General features: G+C 50.5%; 3 protein-coding genes across 7 annotated transcripts in view; 2 read left to right on the top strand and 1 right to left on the bottom strand.

Moving 5' to 3' along the window:
• Positions 1–5,047, bottom strand: part of CA5A (carbonic anhydrase 5A) — a 39,323-nt gene extending 34,276 nt beyond the window's left edge. Inside the window, 1 exon segment of the mRNA XM_086690881.1 lies at positions 3,135–5,047. Coding sequence (XP_086547007.1) covers positions 3,135–3,291 — 157 coding nt within the window. The 5' untranslated portion in view covers positions 3,292–5,047.
• A 4,034-nt stretch (positions 5,048–9,081) lies between these two features.
• On the top strand, positions 9,082–23,254 carry LOC147573294 (uncharacterized). The gene is made up of 5 exons (XM_086690880.1): positions 9,082–9,145; positions 9,835–9,920; positions 14,590–14,665; positions 15,182–16,607; positions 19,292–23,254. The coding sequence occupies exons 1-4, from the start codon at positions 9,082–9,084 to the stop codon at positions 16,198–16,200; spliced, it is 1,245 nt and encodes a 414-aa protein (XP_086547006.1). The 3' UTR covers positions 16,201–16,607; positions 19,292–23,254.
• BANP (BTG3 associated nuclear protein) overlaps positions 14,877–25,457 on the top strand; it is a 113,534-nt gene continuing 102,953 nt past the window's right edge. For 4 of the 5 annotated variants that reach the window (XM_025920475.2, XM_086688727.1, XM_025920469.2 and 1 more), the window contains exon 1: positions 15,084–15,189. The gene's annotated coding sequence lies outside the window, so the exon portion shown is untranslated. Of the gene's footprint in view, positions 14,895–15,083; positions 15,190–25,457 lie in introns of those variants that run through there. The other variant, XM_086688726.1, reaches the window with a different exon arrangement.

Here is a 25,457-nt window from a genome sequence, read left to right as displayed (position 1 = left end):
CCGGCCCTGCACGTGGGGCCTTCGCTTCATCTCCTCCCTGAACCCTCCCCCCAAAACCGGCTTTCCCGCGTGGCATTGATCTGCTTTGGATCCTCGGTCATCGTCACGGTGTGGTCACGGGAAGTCCGTGCCCCCACCCCCACCCTGGGGCTCCAGCCCACAGGGGTCACAGGAAGTCCGTGCCCCCCCCCCCCCAACGTGTTACATTTGCACACAGGGCTGCCAACCACGTGCACGCAGTCTCTGTCCCCATGAAAGGGCGTTGCTCATGACCGCGCACCATGAGGTGAGGCTGCTTAGATCCTGAACGGGCTCCCAGGGCCTGTTCCTGGCGGCCGTGTGCCTTCAGGGCGAGGGCCGCGCAGCAAAGTCAGTCTGGTCTTTGCGGACCGAAGTGATAAAAGTAATGCGGTATCTTCTTCTCGCTGACTCAACCCTCCCGCCGTGGGTCAAGCACCAGCCTCAGTGCCAGGAAGGACGCACTGAACGGATCTGGACCCTTCCCGCCGCCCGGCTGAGCCAAATCCGGGAAGCCTCGCGGATGCATGAGCCACAGGTGCCAGCTCACGTGTCCACGAACTTGCCGCGGCACGCTGGCAGGCGTTAACGCTGCCCCGAAGGGCCCGCGTGGGCCGTGTCTGCCATGGCCAGGGTGCAATGCCCCGGCCAGCACGGATGTCACCAATCCGGCCTGGGGAAGGGATGCACTCCCTCGGCGAAAGGTAGCTCCCGTGGGTCCTGGGGTGTGGCCAGGGAATGTGGGATTGAGATGACTCTGGAACATTTTATAACGCTGTCAGTGTTCTCTCTAGGCTGAGCCACCGGCGACTTTCGGTCACACAGAGGTCCCCTGACCCATGGTTTCTCTGCCTGCGGTTCCAGCAGCTGGCGGTCAACCGCAGTCGGGCAGCGGACGATCCCGCTTCTCACGTGCTACCGGGTCACTGATGGCCTAAGGCTCGGTCACTCATCCCGCTTCACCTCATCGCCTGGGCGTTTTATCACCTCACGTCATCGCCAGAGTGAGGATAGTGCGGTAAGGCCGCGGTGATGTTACTTTGACGACAACGTTCCGGTTTTCTGTTTTATTATCTGTCCCGTTGTTCACCTCTGTGCCAAATTTACAGATTAAACTTACTGTAGCTATGCGTGTTTAGGAGAAAACAGTCTACATAAAGTTCCATCCCTTCTTTCCAGAATCCCAGGGGCTCCTGGAACGGCCCCCGGCCCCTGATAATACACTGGGGGGGCGGGCGGTGTATTTAGTAACAAACTCTCTTTATCCCCCAGAGGAAATGTTCTGCCAAACAATGATGCACAAGACGCTAACATGAGGCACAAACCTCTCAGGAAGCTCCAGTCTTCCTTTGGCAGAAGAGTGTCCAATGTGGCGTTCTGAAATCGCCGTGGAGCCCTGGGGTTCCCCTGAAGGTAGTTTGAAGACCAGTTGACACAAAACGTCACTCTGTCCTGCACACGGGTGTGGGGATGTGCGAGGATGTGGTTGGTCATAGTTAGAGATTGGAGCCCACCTCACATTCCCCAAAAAGGAAGTGGTTAAATACGGAGGTATCCACGCTACGGCCCAAGGTGACGGTAACAACAGTTAGTGCCTGGGACGCGGGTCCACGTTCTAGGCCGGTCCATCCCCGGCCTCCTCTCTGCCTCCCACAGCGCCGTGTGATAAGTACTGTGATTTCCTAGGGTCAAGGGGGGGAAGGCACCTGCCGAGGGGTCCGGAAGTGGCGGGGCCAGGGTTCCGGTCGAGGGGCTTGATGTTCGACCCGGTCACACCAAGTGTAAAAGAAGGGAAGGTTGTGAGGATGTCTCCAGTTGAGTCGAGAACACCCAGGTGCAGATCGACATGTCCAGTGGGGTCCGTGTTTGCTTTGGTGAGAAGCCTTGTGAATGCGTGGACCCATTTCCTGTGCGTGGAGGAAAGCGTCAGAGGTGAGCCCTGAAGCACACCTAGCGGTGGCCTCTGGGAGCTGGGCTCGGAGGCCGGTCAGGTGTGAGCGCCTTTCCGTGTGGTCTGAAGTTTACAGGTAGGTCCAGGGCAGGGCCCAGCGTTTTCCTTCCGGCTCCCGGTGCCGACCTTCCTGCCATCCCGGGCACCCACTCCGAGTCCGAGTCCGGAACGTTCACCGGGAGCCCACCGTGCACCGGGCTTTCTGCACGTGGTTCCGTGTCTACATGACCCCGTGAGACAGGCGCTTCTCCCATTTTACAGACAAGGAGACTGGGGCTCAGGGGGCATGAAAGCAGCCGGCCCCGCTCTCACCTCTGACAAGAGTCACTTGTCTCGAGTGACCACACTCAGGAGCCACTGAGAAGAAGCCCAAGCTCTTCCCACTGGCCAACCTGGACGGTGTGGATATTTTAGGAATGAAAATCAGAAGTGATCTCATCAACCAGCCTTTTTTTTTTTTTTTTTTTTTTTGGACAGAGAAGAAATCTGAGACCCACAATGAAGGAGGTCACAGAATGTTAAGGACACTGCCGTCAGGGTGCGGCTGACCCGGGGCAGTCTTTGGTTGGATGATGTGTTTTTTTTTTTCTAATTTTTTTTTTTTTTTAACATTTATTTATTACTGAGAGACAGAGAGAGACAGAGCATGAGCAGGGGAGGGGCCGAGAGACAGGGAGTCACAGAATCGGAAGCAGGCACCAGGCTCTGAACTGTTAGCACAGAGCCCGACGAGGGGCTCGAACTCACAAACCGTGAGATCATGAGCTGAGCCAAAGTTGGACGCTTAACCGAGGGAGCCACCCAGGTGCCCCTGGATAATGTGTTTACTGCACGTTTGCTGAGAATGGTCTCTGCCTGAGGGGTTCTGGAGCTCAAACGACTGGCTGGGACTGGTTGGCGGGGCTAATTTCTAGGGGGCTGGATGGTCCTAGTAACAACCCATCCCAGGGGGCACTTGCTAACTGTCTTCTTCTGAGGGTCTCACCCTCCTGATGGCTCCGCAGAACAGAGCTTAAAGGAATCGTCCAAGTTCACCCACAGGAAAAGGAGACAGACTGGGAACCTGAACCCCAGCAGGCCGGTTCTAACGCCTCTCATTTTGGAAGACGCTACAGAATTAGCCAAACATCAAAGTGCACCTGGGGAAATCTGAGGGCCCACTTACCAGTATCAGTCTGATTTCTCTGCACACAAGGACCCTGTGAGCACCTTCGCTCCAGCCTCAGCGGATGACTGCGGGGGGTCCCCCACATCCGCTTGACGGAGACGGAGAAATCGGACGACTTCCAAAGGCTCCTGCCCAACACCGGGGTCCTCAACATCTTCAAACTGCTCCCCTCAGAGCCCCGTAAACACAGGGTGATCTTCCTACCAAAGCTCTCACTTTGGTCTGGACGATCGTGGAACGGGGTTAGCCTACCTCTTTTTGTAGAAACTCACCCAACCCCCTGATCCTGAAGGTTAAATTTCAACCCGCGCCTGCCCCTGCTTCTGGACGATGCTCAGTTTGGCATAGGGGTGGGTGCCCCTCGACAGACCTGTGGCCTTCACCGTGGCCGGCCCCTCGGTTCGCTTTGATCTGGTAAACAGCAGAGTGTGCCGGGGAGTCAGGAGCACACAGTGGAGAGCGCACTGCTCGTCCTGGCGAAGAGGGTAAGAGGCAAATAGGAGAGAGCAAAGGCCTTGTTCCTGGATGTTGACCCCTAGTTTGGAGCCGTGTCGTATGCATGTAGGGCCAGGCACAAAGCCGTGCCGTGTGTATGTGGAGGGAGTGGCAGGTTCCGGAGTGCAGGGACAGGAATTTGGCAAAGCACTGCCGAGGTGGAGGGGCAGGCGGGCAGGTGACCCCTCTCTGCCAGGAACAAAGAGACATGACCTGATACAAATTTGTTCTGCCTAAACTAACGTCCCGGCTGGCCCAGAGCGCTCCCAGGTCACCGTGTCAGCATGGATCCTAATGCCCCCCTTTTCATGCACATAGAATCCTGGACTCTTAGATCTGGAAAACCCCACAGAACAGGGGTTTGGAACCTTGGGTCCACGTGTGGGTTCCCAAGAACCCTGTTGGTCACGTGCACAGAATTTTGACCTGGTCTCTGGTGGCCCCTGCGTCTGCCTGCCTTCTTTGCAACTCTGGGATACACGTGGTTTTCTTCCACAGAGGCATTTTGCAAGGGTACGTACCCTTGGGTAGCTTCATTCATTCATTCACTCATTCATTCATTGACTTCTGCCCCAGTTCCCTCCTCTGTAAGGTAGGGAAATAATAGCACTAACTCCGCTATGTTGCCCTCAGGGTTTAACGAATCCATCACTCACGCACTTAGGAGAGAGGTATTTCTGTTACCGATGCCCAGGTCAGCCTTCCAGGCGTTCTAGTCGTTGGCTGAGCCCTGAAGGAACGCGGGTTTCCCGGGCATCGGGGACCCTGTCAGCCAGCACTCCATAGCCCTTTTGCTACATAGCCCTTTTGCTGAGCCCTTTGCTCTGAAGGGCATGCCCTTGGCCGTGCTCAGCTACTCGGCCGTCCTCAGCCAGCCTATTTGAGGTAGAACGCCACACTGGCTGTCCCCGTGGTCCTGGGGTCTCCCTGTCCTTCCTGTAGCCACACGACAGAGCTCTGCTTTATCTAGAAAATACTGCCAACTGAGCCTGCCCCATGCAACCCTCCCAGCCGACTCAAACATCAGTTCAGCCACTATTACAGTAGAAACTGAAATGTCTGCCATCAAAAGAGATAGAGAAGCCATTTACATGCATGTTATGAAAAATGTTTCAAGTAGGTCAAAGGTGAAAAATGAATGCCTCTATCTTTTTGTGAACTGCGCTCTGATAGCAGTTTCTTGTGGCTCTTTCTGGAAATCTCCACGACATAAAATCGTCTCTCTTTCTCTCACTATTTTTAATACTGGAGATAATCATATCCTATGTAAAGGGTATATATGTGTATGTATGTATGTATATAGATACAGATGTAGTCACTTGATAATTATCATGAATAAGCTTTTACATCCGTGCTTTTTGCTTGTTTTTTTTGAACTATAGAATACTCTGTGAAAAGATATACCATAATTCATCAAATCACTCCCTTTACAGATGGCCTATTTAAAAAAAATTTTTTTTTTTCTCAACGTTTTTATTTATTTTTGGGACAGAGAGAGACAGAGCATGAATGGGGGAGGGGCAGAGAGAGAGGGAGACACAGAATCGGAAACAGGCTCCAGGCTCTGAGCCATCAGCCCAGAGCCTGACGCGGGGCTCGAACTCCCGGACCGCGAGATCGTGACCTGGCTGAAGTCAGATGCTTAACCGACTGCGCCACTCAGGCGCCCCAGATGGCCTATTTTTTTAATTTAACGTTTATTTATTTTGAGAGAGAGAGAGAGAGAGAGAGACAGATAGACAGAGACAGTGTGAGTTGGGGAGGGTCAGAGACAGAGGGAGACACAGAATCTGAAGCCGGCTGCAGGCTCCAGGCTCCAAGCTGTCAGCACCAGAGCCTGACACGGGGCTTGAACCCATGAACCGTGAGATCATGACCCAAGCCAAGGTTGGACACTTAACCGACTGAGCCACCCAGGCGCCCCTATTTTTTTTTTTTTTGGTCTTATAAATGACACTGCATGAACATCTTTGGAACTCCCATTTTTGACAACCGTGGGTCCGAGGACAAATGTATTAAAATAGTTGATACAAGTGCCAACTTACTCTCTTGGGGGAGCGCACCATGTCCAATTCTCACCCACTTTGCTCGTATTTTGAGCCAAAGAACCTCATGTTTATCCAAACCAATGCCTTCTAATTCCTTAGTATCTCCTTTGCACATAAAACACCAATCAGTGGCCTTCATAGGATGTGTTGAAATTATCTGCCGGGACTGAACGTTTCTCATGGGGAGTCGCGATGGTTATATTTCTGTCAATTTGGCCGAGCCACAGTGCCAAGATATTTGGTTGAACATTATCCTGAATGTTTCAGTGTAGATGTGTTTTTTCTTTTTAATGTTTATTTTTGGGAGACAGAGACAGAGCACGAATGGGGGAAGGGCAGAGAGAGAGGGAGACACAGAATCTGAAGCAGTTTCCAGGCTCTGAGCTGTCAGCACAGAGCCTGAAGTGGGGCTCGAACGGATGGATCGCGAGATCATGACCTGAGCCAAAGTTGGACGCTCAACTGACTGAGCCATCTAGGCGCCCTTCAGTGTAGACATTTTTTGGATGTGATTAACATTTAAGTCAGTGGACATGCTTCACTGTGGGCGGGCCTCATCCAATCAGTTGAAGGCCTGAATAGAACAAAGACTGACCTCCCCTGAGCAAGAGGGAATTCTGCCAGAGTCTCCCTTTGGGCTCTGCAGGTCTCCCCCAGGTCTCCGGCCTGCTGCTTCTCCCCCCCATCAGATTTTGGACTTGGCTAAGCCTCTCAGTCACGTGAGCCAACTCCAGACTGTCCTTCAAAATGCAGGAAGAAAAGATAGGAATTTCTATCGTTATTTCCTCTCTCACTGGTCATAACTTCTATTTTACATGTTTAATAGAGCACACAGTAATAGTACCTAACACACAGGAATGATTTATTCGTAAATACATATGTGTTGGAGGACCACGCCAAAAGCTTTTTATAGAGCAGACTGTGTGATCAAAGTGTGGAGCTCGCTCTTGTGTGAGACGCCTCGAATTTCTTGGCATCACTCTCTCCAAAGAGGGCTTTATTCTTACGTGATAGAAATTCACATTCATTCCTAAATGCAACTGAATGCTCTCCAAAGTACTTTAAGATCTCCAAATGATACATACGCTGTCCATAAAGAAATTCTGTTCTAGTTGGGGAAAAAAAAAAAAAGAAGGAAATAGGAAAAAATGCTGATTGGACAAAAATCTTGCAAATACATGCGAGTTTCCACGTGCATTTTGTCCACAGTAATCTCTTTTGTTCTCCGGGGTTTGTTTTTTTTTATGGTACAATTTTGGGCACACGCTTTTATTGATTTTATGGATTTGTAAACCTGTTTCCGTGACCTGAGCAGCCAAGGGGATGCTTTGTAGTGGAAATCTCTTGTTCACAAGGATGTTGAAACTCAGCAGTGCTATTGAGATATTCACCACCTGCCTGGCTTAATTACACCATCTCCTGAGTCAAATGAAAATCAATGGATCAAAGGTGCCTGGGAGCCCAAGAGAAACACTTTCTCCTCTTTGTTGAAACATACTCAACCTTTCCTTCTGGAAAGTAGAAATCAACAGCTTCCGGGAGAAAAGAAACCACCATTGGACAGACATCAATGTTGACACCACTGCTCACATGGGCTTGGGTGCCGCTTTTGGGTCTCGTGAGAGCCCTGGGACACTCGTGCTTGGGGCAGATGCCGTGTATGCGTGCCTGACACCCGGCCCCCTCCCTCTGATAACATCACCCGAGTCTTCCCGGGGACACTAGCCCTCCCCCACTGGCCATCCATGGGGCTCAGGTCAAGCTGACCCCATCCCTGACGTATCTCGGGTTTGGCCAACCAGAGGGAAGGTCATTTACAGGTAACCTGAACTGACCAATCAGTGTTAACTCCGGAAGTTTCGCTGCAATTATGGGGAAAGAGACTTAGACTGGTAAGGTGTGCACCGTGTGCAGTTGCTGGGAACTCTTCTTGAGACCGTGCTCAAGAACGGAGACAAAGTGAGCCCCGGGGCCGGAAGGCTGGAAAAGGAGAGAGGGACGGAGAGAGAGCGTGACAGAGTACATGACATTGCCTCAGCCAAGCAATTTCCACTCCCGTATCCTGAAATGCACTTCCAAACTTGTCACTTATGGAAATCAAGGAGTTCCTCTGATTGTATTCAGCCAGTTTACATTCCCCCGTGGCCCAAAGGGCGCTAACTTGTAGGCACTTGGGTCTCCGTCCTACAGACAAGGAACCGAAGCTCGGAGCAGTGACGCGCGCATTGTCTAAGCTCTCCCTCGCTGGAAATTGGCAGAGTCAGGGCTCAGGTATGGGGTCTTGAGCTCATTGTCTCATTGAGCCTTGCCTCGTGGCTGTTTGCTTCCACAGGCCCAACGCAAAGTGTATAATCCGTGCTTGCTCCGTTGCGGGGAATGGCCAGTCATCTATTCCAAATACTTACGTGGCGCGAGGAGAGTCTGGGTTGGAATAAAAAGGGTGCACATAAGTCCGTGCCCCAATTATCCTGTGCTCACTGACAAATGACTCCAAAACGTGGGGGCTGAAGACAACGTGCTTGGGCTCACACAACCGCCATCTGGGCAGGGCTCAGTAGAAAGTGCCTGTCTCTGCCCCAGGAGGCCACAGTTGAGACGGCCCATCTGGGACCGGAGGACCCGCTTCCAAGGCGGTGCGCCCACAAGGCTGGTGAGGTGCAGCTGGCTGTCGGTTCCTCTCGGTGTGGGCCTCTCTGAATCGGGAAAGCAGCATTTGCTCACCGAGAACAATGAGGAGTGTCATTTAGGAGGGCACGCGGGCTCTTCGGTAAGTCAAATGCAGAGTTATCATGAGTGCCGGCAATTTGGTTCCAAGGTACACACCCAGGAGGAATGAAGACATACGTCCACGTAAATGCTTGTACACAAACGTGCACAGCAGCATTATTCATAATAACCAAAACATAGAAATGACCCAAATGTTCAGCAAAGGATGAGTGGATTAAGAAAAAAAACCAAAACAGTATCACAAAATGCAATTAATCAGTCATCAAAAACGAAGTTACAGTAATCAAGGCAGTGTGGTGTTGGCTGAAGAATATACAGATCAGTCCATGGGATGGAAGGGAGCCCGGAAATCGACCTCGGGGGACTGGGCGGTGACAAAAGAGCGAAGGCATCTTCTGAACCGACGGCACTGGGACAACTGTACATCCACGTGCAAAAAAATCAGTCGAGACACAGACCTTATGCCCTTCGTAAAAATGATCTCAAAATGGATCGCGGGTCGAAATGTAAAATGCAAAACTAAAAAGTCCTCAAAGATGACACGGGAGAAAATCTAGGTGACCCTGGGTGTGGTGATGCCTTTTCAGATACGGCACCGAAGGCGCGGTCCGGGAGAGAGATCACTAACACGTGAGCCTTCCTTGACACGAGACACTTGTGCCGTGTGAGAGACAATGTCAGAGGACGAGAAGACAAGCCACAGACCGGGAGAAAATATCTGCCAGAGATACAAAGACGGTACACCAAGAGTGACCTCTGGGTGACCACGACGTGTCACTGGAGGCCTCGCGAACTGTCACAAATATCCCACTCTGACGGGGGATGCTGGTGACGGGGGGGAGGCCGTGAGCGTGGACACGCGAGGGCTGCACATGCTGTCTCTGTACTTTCCCGTTCTGCTTTGCTGTGAACCGAAAACTGCTCTAAAAAATAAGATTAAGTAACAACAACAACAACAAAAAGATGCGCAGGCCTAACACACGTTACAACGGGGATGGACGGCCCTTGAAAATGTCATATGAGTGAAAGAAGCCAGTCACAAAAGGCCACAAGTTGTAGGATGCCCCTTATATGAAATATCCAGAACAGGCAAACATATAGAGACGGAAAGCAGGTGAGGGGTTGCCAGGGCTGGGGGGTGCGGGAGTGATGGATAATGGGGAAGCCGTTTTGGGGAAGACAGAAAGGTTCTGGAACAAGTTAGTGGTGATGGTTGCACAACTTTGTGAAGGTACTTAATAGCACTGAAGTGTGTATTTAGAACGGTTAAAATGGTAAATTTTATGTGATGTGTATTTAACTGTAATAAAAAAAAGAGAGAGAGAGACGGAGAAAAAAAGCAGTCAAGCAGCCCTGGCAAAGTGTAGCTAGAGGAGCGGGTTATTACGTGATCCAGTAAAGGCCCAGCACTCGGCCCCTGTGAGCAGTCGACAGTGGCAGCGATGGATGTCTCATTAGCAGTGGTAGCGTCCAAGTCATTTGCATGGATATAAAGTTTGACAACAACATCAGGGTAAGCGTCCCCTTTGTGCCAGATGCTGTGGTGAGCACTTCCCATGGTCAATTTCAAAATTTAGAAACAACTCTGCCAAGTAGATTTTATTGTCCCATTTTACAGATGAGGATACCAAGGCCAGGGATGTCATGTGACTGGTCCAGAGCCACACAGAGGTAATATGAGCCAGGAGTGGAGTCCATGTCACAATCTGTACGCAAAGGCACCTATGTCACAGGTGACTTTTATGAGGTCTCAACACCACACTTTCCAGGGGTGGAAAAGAAGGCACAGGACGTTTCGGTACCTTTCCCAGATTCACAGGACATCCTGTCCATGCAGCAGTGACTGCATAGAGTTCTCCCTGAAGACTTTAAAAAAATAATTTATTTTCCAGCCTTATTGAAGTAAAATGGACAAAGAAGATGACAATTTCACGTGCGTATACACTATGAAAGTCCGACCACAAGCAGGTTAATGAACAACTCCACCACCTGACACAGTTAGGATTGCTCTTTCTGTGGTGAGAGTGCTTGAGGTCTTGGTCACTTCCAAGTACACGGTGTAGTCCCCATACTCTACGTTAGATCCCCAAGTGCATTCATCTTAAAACTGGAAGGAAGTCCGGGGGCACCTGGGTGGCTCAGTCGGTTATGCGTCCAACTTCGGCTCAGGTCTGACCTCGCCGTTTGTCAGTTTGAGACCCGCATCGGGCTCTGTGCTGATGGCTCATAGCCTGGAGCCTGCTTGGGATTCTGTGTCTCCCTTTCTCTCTGCCTCTCCCACAGTCGTACTCGGTGTCTCTCTTTCTCAAAAACAAATAAACATTAAAAAAATTTTTTTTAACTGGAAGTCTGTACACTTTGACCAGCGTTCCCATCTCCCTCACCCTGACCCTGATAACCACTCTTCTACTGTCTGCTTCTGGAAGTTCGACTTTTTTTTTTTTTTTTTTACTTTATTTTATTTAAAAAATGTTTATTTACCTATTTTTGAGAGAGAGAGAGAGCAAGAGAGAGAGAGAGAGAGAGAGAGCTCGTGCGGTATGGGAGAGAATCCCAAGCAGGCTCCTTGCTGGCAGCACAGAGCCCGATGTGAGGCTCAAACTCATGAACCACGAGATCGTGACCTGAGCGGAAGTGGGATGCTTAACTGACCGAGACACCCTGGTGCCCTGTAAGTGTGACTTTTTTAGATTCCACACGTGAGACCATGCAGTGCCTGTCTGTGTCTGGCTTACATCACTTAGCATGATGCCCTCCAGGTTCATCCACGTTGTCACAAATGGCAGGATGTCCCTCTTTCTTGCAGCTGAATAGTACTCCATTTTTTACCTATGCCACAACTTTTTCATCCACTGACGGCCACTTAGCTTGTTTCCATGTCTTCCTATCGAGAAGGAAGTTGTGGTGAACACGGGAGTGTGGACGTCTCTTCTGTTTGCGTTTCGTTTGGATGTTTACCCAGAAGTGGCTGCTGGATCACGTGGTAGTTCTATTTTCAATTTTTTGAGGACCTTCCATACTGTTTTCGACAGCGGCTACACCCGTTTGCATACATGGGTTTTATTATGCTGAGGCCTATTACCGCATTTATTGCTATTTTGAAAGTTTTTATCATGAAGGGTGCTGAATTTTGTCAAATGCTTTTTCTGCATCTAATGAGATGATTGTGTGGTTTTCACTGTATTGCCGTGGTGGGTGGGTTTCCCTCCGTGTCCCTTGGTGGGTGGGACTGTTCCTGGACCACGGCTGCCGAGTGGCTACAGCTGGGTCTCAGGGTTCCAGGAAGGCTTCAGCCATGGATGGCTGTTGAATTATGGTTGCTGAGGGGGGTGTGTGACGGGGGACCTCCTATTCTACCATGTTGCTGACGTACTTCCTGGCCCGTAATTCTCTTGACGGACCAGAATGTGTGGCTGTGGCCTGTCTCGGGTCTGGCTAGAATCCACGTAAGTGGGGGACGGGGCTACAGTGCCTGCTGAGCGTTGCTTCGTCCCATTTTCCCTGAACCACCCACGGACTCCTCTATCATCGTTCATCCCCCAACCTCATCTCTTCCTAGCAGGTGCTTTTGTGTGAGGCGGAAAAAGGTGTCCCGGGGTAGGAGCGGAATGACAGATCATCCCCTGTAGGTGGACAAATTATAAAGAGGCACTGTTCGGGGTAGTCTCCAGAGCTGTGGCTGGTGGTCAGTGGCTGGTGGTGCCCGGAGCTCCTCATCTCAGGGAATGGTGCTTCTATCCATCTGTTTTCCCGTAATTGCAGGCTCAGGTGACATCCCAGATGCCACCCCCAAGCCCTGCGCCTTGCCTCCGTCCCCAGTATCAGGTTGGGGGTCAAGTCCTTTTGATCTCATCCCATGACATCTCTTCTCCACTGTGACCACCCTAGTTCAGGCTTCCGTCACCTCTTGCCAGGACCCCTGCCACAGCCTCCTCAAGTACTCCCCCAAATTCACTTAGGAACCCTCCTCCCCATGCCCAATTCATTTTTCATCATTCCAGCTAAAGCAACTTTTGAAAATGCAAATCTGATCATATCTACCCTTGTCCCAAACCTTGAAAAGGCTTTGGTTATTTTAGGATCAAGACAAAACGCATCCTTTGGCCAACAGGGACCCGCACAGCCCATATCCTAACCACCCTTCCTGCCAGATTTCACAACCTTCCACCTCACAGTTCTAGCACTGCCTTGGCCGTGTGACCCTGGGTGTTAACCTCTCTGAACGTCACGTTCTTCACAAAGAATACGGACTATAATATATGCCTGACTCAAGGCACAGCAACTTAACATACGATAATACAATCATTTCTTGAGTCGGGCCTTCTGCGAAACCCTTTACAAGCTCTTACTTCCTTGAATCCTCCCAATATTCCCATGAGCTGTGAGTCCGAGACGCCAGTTTCCGGAGGAGGCGGCCAAGGCTCACGAGGCCTCGGCAGTGCAACACGTGCCACAGGAGAGCCTGGCTTCCAAGCCCAGGTCAGGCCAACTCCATGTCCCTGCTCTTACAGACAACTGTGCTGTTTTCTAGGCTTTTTCCTGGGCAACTGAGAGTTTCACGAATAATGGACTTGGCTTCATCCTAATGACATCTTCAGGAACAGGACGCTTCTGCAGGATCCCAGGGTCTGCTGGAAACGGCATCGCACAATTTTGATGGGGCCTTTGAGATCTCTGCGAATGCCCAGTGCGCACACGTGGAAGGGGGTTCCCCCGTTTCTGGTACCATCCAGGCCAGAGTGCCCTCCCTCTCTGGCCATAAAGCCCCCACTAACAGGACACTAGCCTCATTACCTCCAGAACCTGGACAGGAATCGTGTACGAATTGACTGGCGTGGAGCAGGGTCCTCTGCAATAGGGAAGCAGCCCTTCTTTGGTGGACAGCTGGCTTTGCCAACGGCCGGCTATTTAATTATTTTTAAAACCGTGGCTAATCAGCTAGATGTCAATATTAACACTCTCCTTTATTTGAGCTTCCTGGGTGGCTAAGTGTAAAACGCACGAATCTGAGTCATCAACAACGAGAAAGAGAAGTCAGCGACTCTGGCATAAGCGCAGACAGTTTTGATGGGCTTACTGTCTGATGATGACTTGGCAGTGGCTTGGGGCCCCGCAGTGTGCAAGGCCCGGCCAGGAAGGAGCCGGCCACCCACACCTGCACTGGAGCTACAGACAAGGAACTGTGTGATGTTTTGAAACGACACGAAATTGCCAGTCTACAGTTACCTGCGTTCTCGTCAGATACGCACGTATCTAAGAAATCTCAGTTAAGTTTTAGACTTGGCTATGACTGAGGCAGGGGTGGGGACAGAAGGCACGGCCGTCTAAAACCATTTTGCAGCCACTCATCTCTCAGGATCTGTGTGCTCAGCTTCCACAACCCTTTTCCCCCACTATGAGCAGACTCTAGACCACAGTGTTTTGGATTCCAAACTCCGCTTTTGTCTTTTTCCAGCAGCGTGACCTTGCTGAGCAATTTTCCCTCATCTGTAGACAGGAAAATTCTCATTTCAATGTGAATAAATATCTCTTCCAGCACTGAGCTTCTGTGACTCTTCTCTGGAATTTCTTTAAGGCACTTTTCCTGCAAAGAAACCCAATGACCAGCCTCAGGAGAGCTCCCAGGTGTTAATTCTGGAAGAGATTCTAACCAACGAGGTTGCCCAAGGTCACACGGCGCGTTACTGCCCTGAATTGGGCTTTTTGTCCCTGGCAAAAAGGGAAGTGGGCAGGAAACTTGCAGGGAAGCGTTTTCTTTCCCAAATGAAAATAGCTCCACAGCCTTGTTCTTGCTCATCGTAAACAACTCGGAAAACAGAGGCGAGTAGAGAGAAGAAGGAAAAGCAATGGGAACCCCAGCCCACGTGAGGCGCAATGCTGATGGCAGTCAGCAGGAATCGTTTCTGGGGATTGTCTACAGTTCAGTGATTTCTTCCCACGAGTGCCAACAAGCGTGCATTTATGCTACATACGTGGAACACGTCCACACACCGAATTCGTGCTCGTCCATAAGATAGCCTATACATTACTGACGCACGTCTCGTACGGTAACACATTAGTTACATACGGTACATATACCACATAACCACACACACGTTTTTCCACTCGTGAGCGCCGGGAGGTGTGGACGGACGCCGGGGAGCCCGGGGCACCTCCTATTACCTGGGGGCGCGCCTCCCCAGCGGCAGCGGCCGCGACCCCCGCGTCTCAACTACAAGTCCCAGCAGCCGCGGGCGCGGCCCCTGACGGGAGACCCGAGTACGGAGAGAGAGACTACAAGTACCGGCAGGCAGAGCGCACACGCAGGGACTACGATTCCCAGAAAGCACCGCTAGCGGGTCGCGCACGGCCCTCTGGGATATGTAGTCGTCGAGGGGAGAACGGATTCCTATTCATTCGGCCTCAGAGAAAAATGTAAATTCCTCTCACGGTCCACCGACGCAGCTTCCCACTGGGCTAACGCGGAGACGGAACTTACGCTGAGGAGGTAAGGACCCTCAGAGGCCCAAACTAGGGCGCGGCAGGAGGACGCGTGCGCATGCTCGGCGGTCGTCGGCGCGGGCGAAAGCGCGCGCGGGAGGCTCCGAGCGGCAGGCCCCACCCCCTCGCCCCGTCCCTGCGCCCGGCGCGCCCCGCTTAGGGAGCGTGCGCAGACGGTGCCGGGCGGAGGGCCGCGGGGAGGGACTCGCGGCGCCTGCGCAGAGCGGCGGCTTCTCTCGCGAGGACGGACGCCATTATCGCATCTCCCCGACAAACACCACGAGAATTCCGCAGCCCACACGGTAATTGCAGCTCCCGCAGCCGGTCGCGTCTCCACCTCCCCCTTCCCGCGGGGCGAGAGCGAGAGCGAGAGCGAGATCTCCCCTCCTCCCTCCTCCCTGCGCCCTCCTCCGGCCGCCGCGCCCGCCGCCCCCGCCCGGGACGCCCTGCGCGGCCGGCCAACGGCCCGCCGCCCTCGGCCCTGTCGGCGCCCTCCGCTCCCCCGGTCCCCCTTCCCGGTTCCTGCTGCTTCCCCGCCGCGGGCCCTCCGCCCCCGTCAGCCTCTCCTCGCCGCCCGCCGCGAGCCCGCCCCTCCCCCGCCCCCTGGCCCCGGCGGCGCTCCCGGCGGCGGGCCGGGCGTGGGGCCGCGCGCGAGCCTCGCTCCCCCCGGGGTGCCGCGCGCCGCGCCGGTGGGACGGGCGGGGGACCGGGCGCCCGCGGCCGCGCGCGGTGGCGGGGCCGCCCCTGCCGCTTGGCGGGGACGAGGGGTGACGGCGCCGCGAGCGAGCCCGGCGCCGGTGGCCGCTGTCAGGCCGGTGTCCGGGCCGGCGTGTGCCCTGGGGCACCGGCGGGCGAGAGCGCACGCCCCCGCTCGGCCGAGGGCTCCCGGAGCAGGGGGGGGGGGGTCGTCCGCGAGGAAAGATTTAGGGGTTCGGTCCCCCTCCCCGCCTGTTTGGTGTGGCCCTTCGGAAGTGCGGCCTCGGATGCCGATCCCACCTGCACCGTGTGAGCACCTTGGAGACGCCGCCTTCACGCGGGGCTGGGTTTTCACTGAAGACCTGAGTGCTCCCGGAAGAGCTGCCCACACCTGTGGGCGTCTGAGGACCGAGACTTTGCCCGGCTTTGGGTCTGTTCGACCGGAGTGGCTCTTGGCGGCCCGTTCGGAATTACCTGTCCCGCCCCGGAAGGCGCTCCCGGGCCCGGCGGCGTTGGTGCGGCGGCGCCCGGGGAAGGTGGTCGGTGGGAGGGGCCGGCCCCTTCTCGGGCACACTTGCGATTGGCCGTTCGGGAGACGGGAGCGAACTTGGGGGTAGTCAGGTGGTCCTGCGGGAGCGGGGGAGCAGGCGGTCAGAAAGTAGGTCACCCGGCCATTCGAGATCCAGCCCTTGGGACTGTACCCCGGGATACAGACGCCCGGTGGTAGCAGAAACCCCCAAACCGCCCGCGAGGCTAGTTCTTTCTGTATGTTTGGCTCCCATTTTCTCCTCGTCTCGCAGTTAAGATAAGAGTACGTTCTTGTGATGTTGGATGCTGACCACGTCCGTTGGCTTTAAGTTTTCAGAAATGGCTGCCGTTAGTGGGTTATGTGCTGTGGCTGGGACTGCTAATCATTTCCAGTGTCTCTTGTCCCAGCGATCCGGTGAGGTGGCGGAGGCCCACAGAGGTTAAGAGACTCGTCCAGGACACACAGAGCCAAGGCTTTGAACTCAGTTTGTCTGAGGTTCGAGCTTTAATATATATATATCTCCGTATATCCGATATTTTAACCAAAGTCCTATACACAGTAAAATGTCCGTGAAAAACTTGAACATTGAGAAGCAGCAGTCCCCTGCCCAGCCTTTCAGTTTCTCTCCTCAAAGAAATCTTTTTAATGTTCCTTCTGGAAGGTTTCCATAGCCCTGAAGCGAAAGTTGGTGGTTTATTAGTTTTACGCATTGTCGACTTTCTGTTATGATAGATGATTTTGCTTTTCAGGTCAGATGCCATTTTTTCTACCCCCTGAATTAACTGTGTTAAATTGTTTATGACTGTACAAATACTGTTTGCTTCAAGGCCGAGTGGTGCATTTTCTCTCTCCTACAGCCTTTTGTTTTTTCTGTTGTTGGTAATGGCCTTTTTTTTTTTATTTTTTTTTTTTTTTGGTATTTTTGCATTTGCTGTTCCCATGATTCTTTGTCTTAAATTTTAAAGCATGCCAGATCTCTCCAATGTCCCATCTTCTCCCCAGGTCTCTGTCCTCTTTTTCTGATCTGGATTGATTACTCTGTAGGCCAGTTACAAGTGTACTGCCGATATTTTCCTGTATTATACATCTGAGTTTGTTCAAGATTCCATGTGTAATCATGGCTTTCTTCATCATTTCAATGAGAACCTTCTGCCAAGTAGCCTTATTCCTTTTGGGTAACTCTTTAGGATCCTCTTTGGTGTTAGGGGCATTTTCAAAGTGCCCCAGGATGTGGAGTCCCACTTTGAGTGCTCTGTGCCTCTGGGGGCTTGCCTTTCAGCTCTGGGAAATTCTCTTGTATTTATTTGAGAATTGTTTCTGCTTTTACTCTTTCAGGAGCTCTTATTAGTTTGATGGTGGACATCTTGGATTGATCCCTTGAATCTCTTTCTTCTCTTCCTTTGTCATTTTATTCTCATTTCTGGGAGAGGGCTTCGATATATTGCCCAATCTTTTAAATTTTTTATTAACACAACTGAAAATTTCGAAGAGCTTATTCTCTTTTTTCCCCCCACAGTTTATTGTTTTGTGAATGCATTATCTTCTCGACTTTGAGGAGACCAGTAAGGATTTTTTTTCATTTCTTTTATTCTCTGATTTCTTATTCTGGTGTCACTGTCGCCATCATCTTTTTAAAAATACCGGTTTCATGCTCATATGGCAAATACTCCTTAAATATTGGTAATTATTGTTGTCTAAGGCCAGAGAAAGGCAGAGAGCTGAGTCTGTGGGGCTGGTTTTGAAAATGTGCGGGTCTCCCCTCAGGTGATCGGGAACTTGTTACTGTGTGGGACTTTGAGTGCCAGAATCCAGAGACTTTTCCTCTGTGTCTTACAGCTTAAGAAAGACCCCTTTGATTTGGGGCTGCTCCCCCTGGTCTAGGGAGGACTCTTGTATAGCTTTTTCGTGCAGGGATCCCACTTCTGTGAGCAGGCTCAGCCCTTGCTTCGCCGAGTGTCCTGGCCTACCACAGGCTTAGAGCCCTCCTCTGGCCATACCCATTCCTGTGTGCTCCAGGTTGTGGTTTCCTTTGTCCTCCTAGATCCTTTCAGTCTCCCAGAAATTGGCAAAATACCTTGCCTGTCTCTTCTTTCTTGTGGGTTTATTATATGCGATTAAAAGTCATTTTAATGGGATGAGCAGAGATCACCTTTGTGGCTAGTTCTCACTGTGAACAGGAATTCCAGAGCCCATTCTTGTCACTCTGCTCTCCTGCCTCCCTGTGGCCTTGGTAATGGGTGCCTTCTGTCAGTGGAATGGGTGGCCTACTCCTTGTCCCCATGGCCATCTCCGCGCTGCAGTGTGGGCGGACGTGGTGCGTTCCTGCTGGAGGTTCTGGCTCTGCAGCCTTGGAGGAGTGCCAAGCTCAGCTGGGCAAGGCCAACCGTAGACAAAAGGTTGTGATTTCATACTCTTCTTTCGGTCTTGGCACGTCGCACCGGCTTCTAACACCATGTCCTCGTACAAAGATAGCACTTAAGCATGCCCGAGTTTAAGGATTTGCCTCCAGTTAAACAGTGATTACTGTACTTGAAGTGTAATCTTTTAACAGTATTTTCTCAAAATATTTTTATTCCCTGCCTCCCCCCCCCCCCCCGCCCCGTGTTTTATTTATTTATATTGAGACAGGGAGAGAGAACGAGCAGGGAAGGAGCAGAAAGGAGAGAGAGAATCCCAAGGGCTCAATCTCACTAACTGATCATGACCAGAACCAAAATCAGAGTTTGGCGCTCAACTGACTGAGTCACCCAGGCGCCCCTAAAGCGTAATCTCAACGCATTTTAGTCGATTGTCCTTTGAAAGTTGTGCACGGTGAAATACATCAGCTGCATTTGTCAGGGCCCAGCGAGGCCCATGTGAAGTGGTCCGTGGATCAGTGACCTTGCCATCTCTAGGTGTTTGGGAGAAATGCACACTCTCAGGCCCCCAGCATACATGGAATCAGAATCTGCAACTTTGTAAACTTTTAACTTTGAAGTAAATTTACAGTTAAAAAAAAGTTGGGGGAATAGTTCAGAGTGCTTCCCTGTTCCTGTCACCCACTTGCCATAACGCTGACTTCTTACATAATCAAGTGTCCTTAAAAATCAGAACCTTAGCATTAGTACAACACTATTGACTAAATTACAGACCTAACTGAATTTCATCAGTTTTCCATTAATGTCCTTTTTCTGTTTCAGGATCTAATCCAGGATCCCACTCTGCATTTAGTTGTCATGTCTCCTGAAGTGTCCTCCAATCTGTGATACTTACATAGCCCCAAGTATCTCTCCCAAGAGGTTTATATATCACAAAGGGAAAAATGGTAACTTCACGGTGGAAAAACCTGACAGATACCACCTTAACCAGTAATAAGACATACTGTGCCCTGCACTGAGACAGAAATGCGTGCCCATAGTGCGGTCATGTGAACCCAGATTGAGAGACAGTCACCAAAATCTTAACTGTTGCTCCTCAGAGGCGTCCAGGTCTCGAAAATCCGGGAAAGACTTAGAATTTGCATTTGCAAAGATGGCAGGTGTGGTATATGCACTTTGACGCTGCGGAAATACTTCCTGTGCTAGATGGGTGCCAAGGAATAAGAGATCACCACAGTCCCGTTTTGTGGATTGGTAAATGGATGCTTCAGGCACAGGTCCTAGGTGAGTTTATGTTAATGGTTTATTGTTAAAACACCCAACGTAGAGTATTAGCCTTCACTTTTCCTGTGATCTTCACCTACACTGTATAAATTCTGAAAACATTAGCGGTACCATTAAATACACAGCCCACAAGACTGACTTTAAAATGTGCGTGTAACTTTACCAGTTTAGCTATTTATAATCTGGAAAACATTTTTCTCGTTTTGAAGAAGCTCCTGGGGGAAAATACACATTGAGGTTTTTGGTGAGACTGTCTCAGATAAAAAGCTTTAAAAAGTCCTCCCTATAACAGGTAAATAAAGATCATTGTTGTGTTCTCTGACTTCACGTATATGATGGTCATAAAAACATCACATAATGGATTGTTCATTGGAAGTACTTTGAAGCATTCTGAAATGTTCACTTTTGGGGCTGTGAGGGGGAGTTTTAGGGAATTTGAGAGCAAATATTGAGTGGGATCTCATTGTTGCAATTTGCTCTGTCTCTCTCTTTTTTTTTTTTTTTGGTGAAGTTTATTTTGAGAGAGTGCACATGCGCACGTGAGTGGGGAGGGCCAGAGAGGCAGAAGGGGAGAGAACCTCAAGCAGGTTCCGCACTGCCAGCACAGAGCCCACCGCAGGGCTCAATCGTGACCTGGGGGACCGGGCCCCAGCGCCCTGCAGTTTGCTCCTAAAAAGCTACCCTTGTTTTCTTGCTGGGGGCCAGTGCCTGGAGCTCATTTAGCGCGTCCGCAAGAATTGGAAACAGCAGTCCCGTCCTGCCTGCTTTTCAGGGTAGCGATCAAATAACGTTTAGGTTTCCCATTTTCATCTTGTGCATGTTGTGAAACCAGTTACACGTTAGAGCTTCAGCTGATAATTCAACTTTATGCTATCTGCCTCACCTTTTTGGCTCTGTCCGTTGTCCAGGGCTGTGGCCGGACTGCCCCCCCCGGAGGAAGTTCTGGACTCCTCACCCCCCAGTGCAGTGGTGAGGTGTGGCATCCTCATCACAGAGCATCGGTGTGTGCCTCTTTAAGAGGAAGCAGAGCCTGGGGGCAGCCCCTGGAGCCTCCCATCCCTTGAAACCTGTGATTGTTCTTGAATTAAATTGTGATGGGAGCATGAACTTCTTAAGCCACACGCGGACGGTACGTCCAAAATATAGTGACATCACGTGAAATCGATTCCTATATTGAATTAACTTTTCTGTACCTTTCACTTCTACCCACGGTCAAGAAGTGTCCAATATAATTGAATGTTTTGGGCCATCTACCTCCATGGTGCCCCAGAATACCTCAGGAGGTCAGGTCGCTTACAGTGCATAAGCGTGGAAGACGAATGTCCAACAGGAAGGGCCAGAGAAGGCAGAGATGAGAACATGTTTTAATTGAGTCCCTGAAAAAGTAGATAGGTGGTATGAATGTATATGTGGAAATTGACTACCATTTCCTTGTCCTAATTTATCTTGTATTAGATAAAATAGTTGAGCGTACGTAGGGCACTGAAAGTGCAGGCGGGTTGGACGGGGGCCCAGGTAGGGACGGAGGCCTGCCCTCACGGGTGGGAATGCTGTCAGGAAACCCGGGATGCGTTGAGCCAATCAAGCAACTGTGGCCAGAAGCCTGTACTGACGAACTGTTTAGTAATAAAGATTTGTATTCTGAGCTTCAAAAACTGCTGCTTGTGGTCTGTAGTGATTATTTTCCTTTTTTTTCACAAGGTAGAAAATCACCGAATAACTTGAAGCATGGCTTAACCTTTCTGAACTTTCTAGAAAGGGGTTTGGATGACACTGGCAGTGAAAACTTGATGTGTGTGTACTGCTGGACTCCCTGGGTGGCAATTGGGTCCGGTGGGTGTGGCCAGAGCCTCGGGCATCTTCACCTCAAAGACACATCAAGAACCGTGGACCCAGGCTTTGGTTCCTGCTGTCACCACGGTTCAGCCCTGTGATCCATCGGCAGGTAGATGGCTGGGGTGCGCCTGTCTGCTGCCACACCATCCTGTGGACTCGTCGGCAGGAGCCAGGGATGGTCCTCGGGAGCAAGGTGCTGCATTAGGCTGCCTTTTATGCCAGAATGCTTCCCTGAAGATGCCGAAGCCGTGTTAATTCACACCCCATGTGTTTTTAAACGGAATTGGACAAAGAAAGCTGAGCGTCCTGTTTACCTGCTAAAAGTGGCTGCAAAAAATGTTCATGTTTTTTGCAAAGTGAGGGTTTAATAGGTTATTTTAGATTTGTGTAGTTTAAATTTATGTAAAATTGCAATCATGCTATGCTAGGAGAAAAGCTGACGGGGTGACATACGATGAAAGCAGATGCATACTGCTTGGGGTTCCCTTCAAGCATAGCTGCTAATAAAAAGGGCGGTTAGATTTGCGTCTTGAGTTCTGGGGACCATTCAAGAACTCGGCCTGCTGTACCTCGTTGGGATTTCTCTGGATCCACCATAATATGAATCAGAAGTCACTCCTTACAGCTAACAGGAGTTGGGGCAGCAAGATCACTGAGACCTGAAGGCAACCAAACCGTCCTGTGGTCGCGCAGGCCCCTCTTCCAGAAGGTCAAGATTACTCTTCTGCAGGAATAGTTCCTGATTTCCTTACCCCTCAGTCTCAAGGCAGTTTCGAGATTCTAAAGATTCCACAAATGTCACTAAACACTTGGGAGCTCTAGGGCAGAAGTCAGGAAACTTTTTCTGTAAAGGCCCAGATTAAATAAATTTTTTTTGGCTTTGGGGTCTCTTGTCACAACTGCTCAGCTTTTCCCCCTTGAAGGGTGGAGGCCAGAATGGGTGTCGCTGTTTTCCAGTAAAATTTATCTACAAAAACGCAGGATTTGGCCCGTGGGCTACAGTTTGTGAATCTCCAAGCTCTAGACTTAAAAGTGCTGATGCAAGTTGGAGAAATAAGTCAAAGCTGGGGGTTCAGTAACAGATGATGGGAATACTTCAGCCGGTGCCAGGTGCTGTTCGAGCACGGTCCTCGTCTTACAGATTGCTGCGCTGTTCCCTGGGAGCGCCTTGCTCTCGAGTGCAGACCTCGAGACTTTGGGGTGATCTGGAAGAAGTCCTCCAAGCCGTCTCATTCATCTGCTGAAGGCGCTGAGAGCGTAGGTCAGACACTTTCGGTTCATTTTAGAAAAGTCTACTTGGAAAGGAAGGATCGGGTGGCAGCCTTTCGGAAATACAGTGATGACAAAGTCACCTTCAGATGAGAATCTTCTGTCCTCACTGCCTTTGGAGAGCAAAAGCCTCGGCACCTCTTAAGGACTGGGTGTTTTCAGGCTTAGACGTTGCAGGAATAGTACAAAGAATTGTAACAGTCTTCTCGGATGTTACTGTTTTGTATTTGCTTTATCACCTCTCCTCACTACAGCTGTATATGTGTATTTTTTTCTGTACAGAGTAAGATAATGATGTCCTCTTACTCAACCACTTATGTGGCTGTTTCCTAAAAACCAGGGATATTCTTTCATACAACCACAACATAATTATTAAAATTTGGAATTTAACGTTGATACATCTCTATTATCTGAGCAACAGATCTAATTCAGGTTTTCCTAGTCATCCCAATAATGTCCTTGATAGCAAAAGAAAAAGGGATTCTTGTATGCACTTTGATGAATCTTTTTCCCCAAGAATATTTGCCCTGGCCCACATAATTATAAATTAGGCCCACACTCCTCACAAACTGCAAGTTTAATAAAATCAGAAGTCAAATTTATTGCTGACAAAAGTCACTTTGAATAATCCTTTCCTTCTGCCCTTCTATTGAGAGAGGAGTGGGAGACTCAGCCAAGAGGCCGAATGCGTAGCTCTTTCAAAAGTCCACTCAGGTCATTAGTTCCAAGTGTAAATGAGCTGTGGTTAGAACGTGCTAGAATTGTGAGTCCGAAATGAACCTGACCTTACATGGTATCATTTGCTAGAGTTATTTTTAAAAAGGTTAAATTACCTAAGGTTGCCCTCAAGTATATATAACCCTATTGGGTGAGTTAAGGGTTACTTTACAGGGGTACCTGCTCAGGGCTGGATCTGTGTGTGTGTGTGTTTAATCAGAGCATAAATATTTTGGGTTTCTGAATTGAAATTCATCCCGCCCCCCTCATCCTCCCCTCCTGAAAGTCAGGTTAATGGGCCAGGGTGAAAACGTTTCTGAAAGGCAGCTAAATTATGTCATATTTCTTTTATCAAAGTAAAATTTTTTTAGTGTAGCAAATAGGTTTTCTTAACATTTAAAAATAAGTTTCATTTGGAATTGTCTCAGCATGTAGCAAGCAGTTCCTGGCTCCTATGTTGCTGTCCCTGTCCGCATTTGTGACTGGAGTCCCAGTTTACTGGGTTCCCCCGCGCCTGTGGATTGGAGTTTTGGGTTCCGTGTAGCACTTCTTCCGACATAGGTGGGACAGTCCTCTCCAAAGATGTATTTCGGCTCTGTTGCTAATAGGATTGCCTTATGTTGTGTGGGCTGGTTTCGAGGAGGGGGAGTGTTGGGGTCTGAGACCCAGATCACCTTGTCCTGGTTGTTTGGCTCAGGGCAGACTCTTGAATGTCTCCTGCAGAGGAGGAGGAGGCTGGTGTGGAGGGCAGATCTGAGCACTTGTGAAGCCATTAGCCCAGCATTCACCAAGTTTCAGGGCCTAGAGCTGTTTGCAGCCTAAAATCCAAACTCCTCGCGTCTCACACAGGCTTCCTGGTGTTCTTGAGCAGTAGTGGGAAGGCATCCTAGTTTGATTCAGGCATGTGACTACAGATGTGACTTTCAAAAATTAGGATACATGCTTTACATGGACGTTTTGCTTGCATGGACTTTTGTTTCTGTCTTAGACCCGATCCAGTTGATTTTGGGGTTCTAAGTACAGTTCCTTTCCTTCTTTGTTTTGTCCTCAGTTACACATCGAGAACTCTGATCTTAAGGAAAACAGTGCCAGGATGCTGCATCTAGTACCAAGAGTGTAAACAGATTCTTGGCCCCCACGGTGATGGTGGCGTGGGATGCGTCTGCCTCCACCGAGCCCTCGTGAGGGCTGTGCTTGGGTCAGCCAGTGTCTATGACACAACCTGGCCAGTCTCCTCAGGCTTTGGTCTGTTTTCCGTTCTGGATCCTGTGAATAGTTCTCCTTGGTTATCGGCCCTGCCTCGGAGGGGTCGCACTTGCTTGACAGGTTGTGTGGATCAGAAACCTCTGGAAATGTCCCTGCCTCTGCCATCTGTCATTGTTACTTATTTTAACGACTGCTCAAGTTGGGAGTTAATCTTCTTTTGTTTTTATGTTGCCTGGCTAGGGTTACAGATTCCCTTGACATTTAGGCACGTGCTAGTGGTTTTGTTTGGTTTCTGTGAAATTGCGAGGTAGAGAGAGGAGAGTAGGACGCTGTAGTATCCTCACCCTCCGACTGCTGTCCGCCTTCTTCCCCAGGCTTCACAGCACGCCGCACGAAGTAGGAGAGGCGGGCAGGCGATACAAGGATGGCAGTTTCTGGAGGGAGCTCGCGGTAGACGGGTGGCTTTGGGAGGGACCGGGGGGACACTCGGCTTGCCAGATCAATGGACTCCGCGGCAGAGTGTGTCACAAGGAGAGGAGCTGCGGTGTCCAAGTGGTGGATCCTTCTTTTTGACCTGATTTTCCCCATGAGGTGATTAAAGCCAAGATTTGTACCGTCCTGTAGCCGAAGGACTGACCGGAGAGGAAGCGCAAATGTGAGCGATGGATAACGGGCG

Source organism: Puma concolor, chromosome E2 (assembly GCF_028749965.1).
Source record: "Puma concolor isolate L17-30 chromosome E2, mPumCon1.1.hap2, whole genome shotgun sequence".
Classification (NCBI taxonomy): Eukaryota; Metazoa; Chordata; class Mammalia; order Carnivora; family Felidae; genus Puma; species Puma concolor.
The sequence above is the reverse complement of the archived record's forward strand: the minus strand, read 5'-3'. Positions and strand labels throughout refer to the sequence as shown.

What these genes read in the sequence shown, in the direction of transcription:
- LOC147573294 (XM_086690880.1), top strand. Translation starts at nt 9,082, where the DNA reads ATGTCAGAGGACGAGAAGACAAGCCACAGACCGGGAGAAAATATCTGC. An exon ending in CTGCCAGAGATACAAAGACG is followed by an intron (nt 9,146 to 9,834) that starts GTACACCAAGAG and finishes CCCTGTGAGCAG; the next exon opens with TCGACAGTGGCAGCGATGGA. An exon ending in GCCCCTGACGGGAGACCCGA is followed by an intron (nt 14,666 to 15,181) that starts GTACGGAGAGAG and finishes AGAATTCCGCAG; the next exon opens with CCCACACGGTAATTGCAGCT.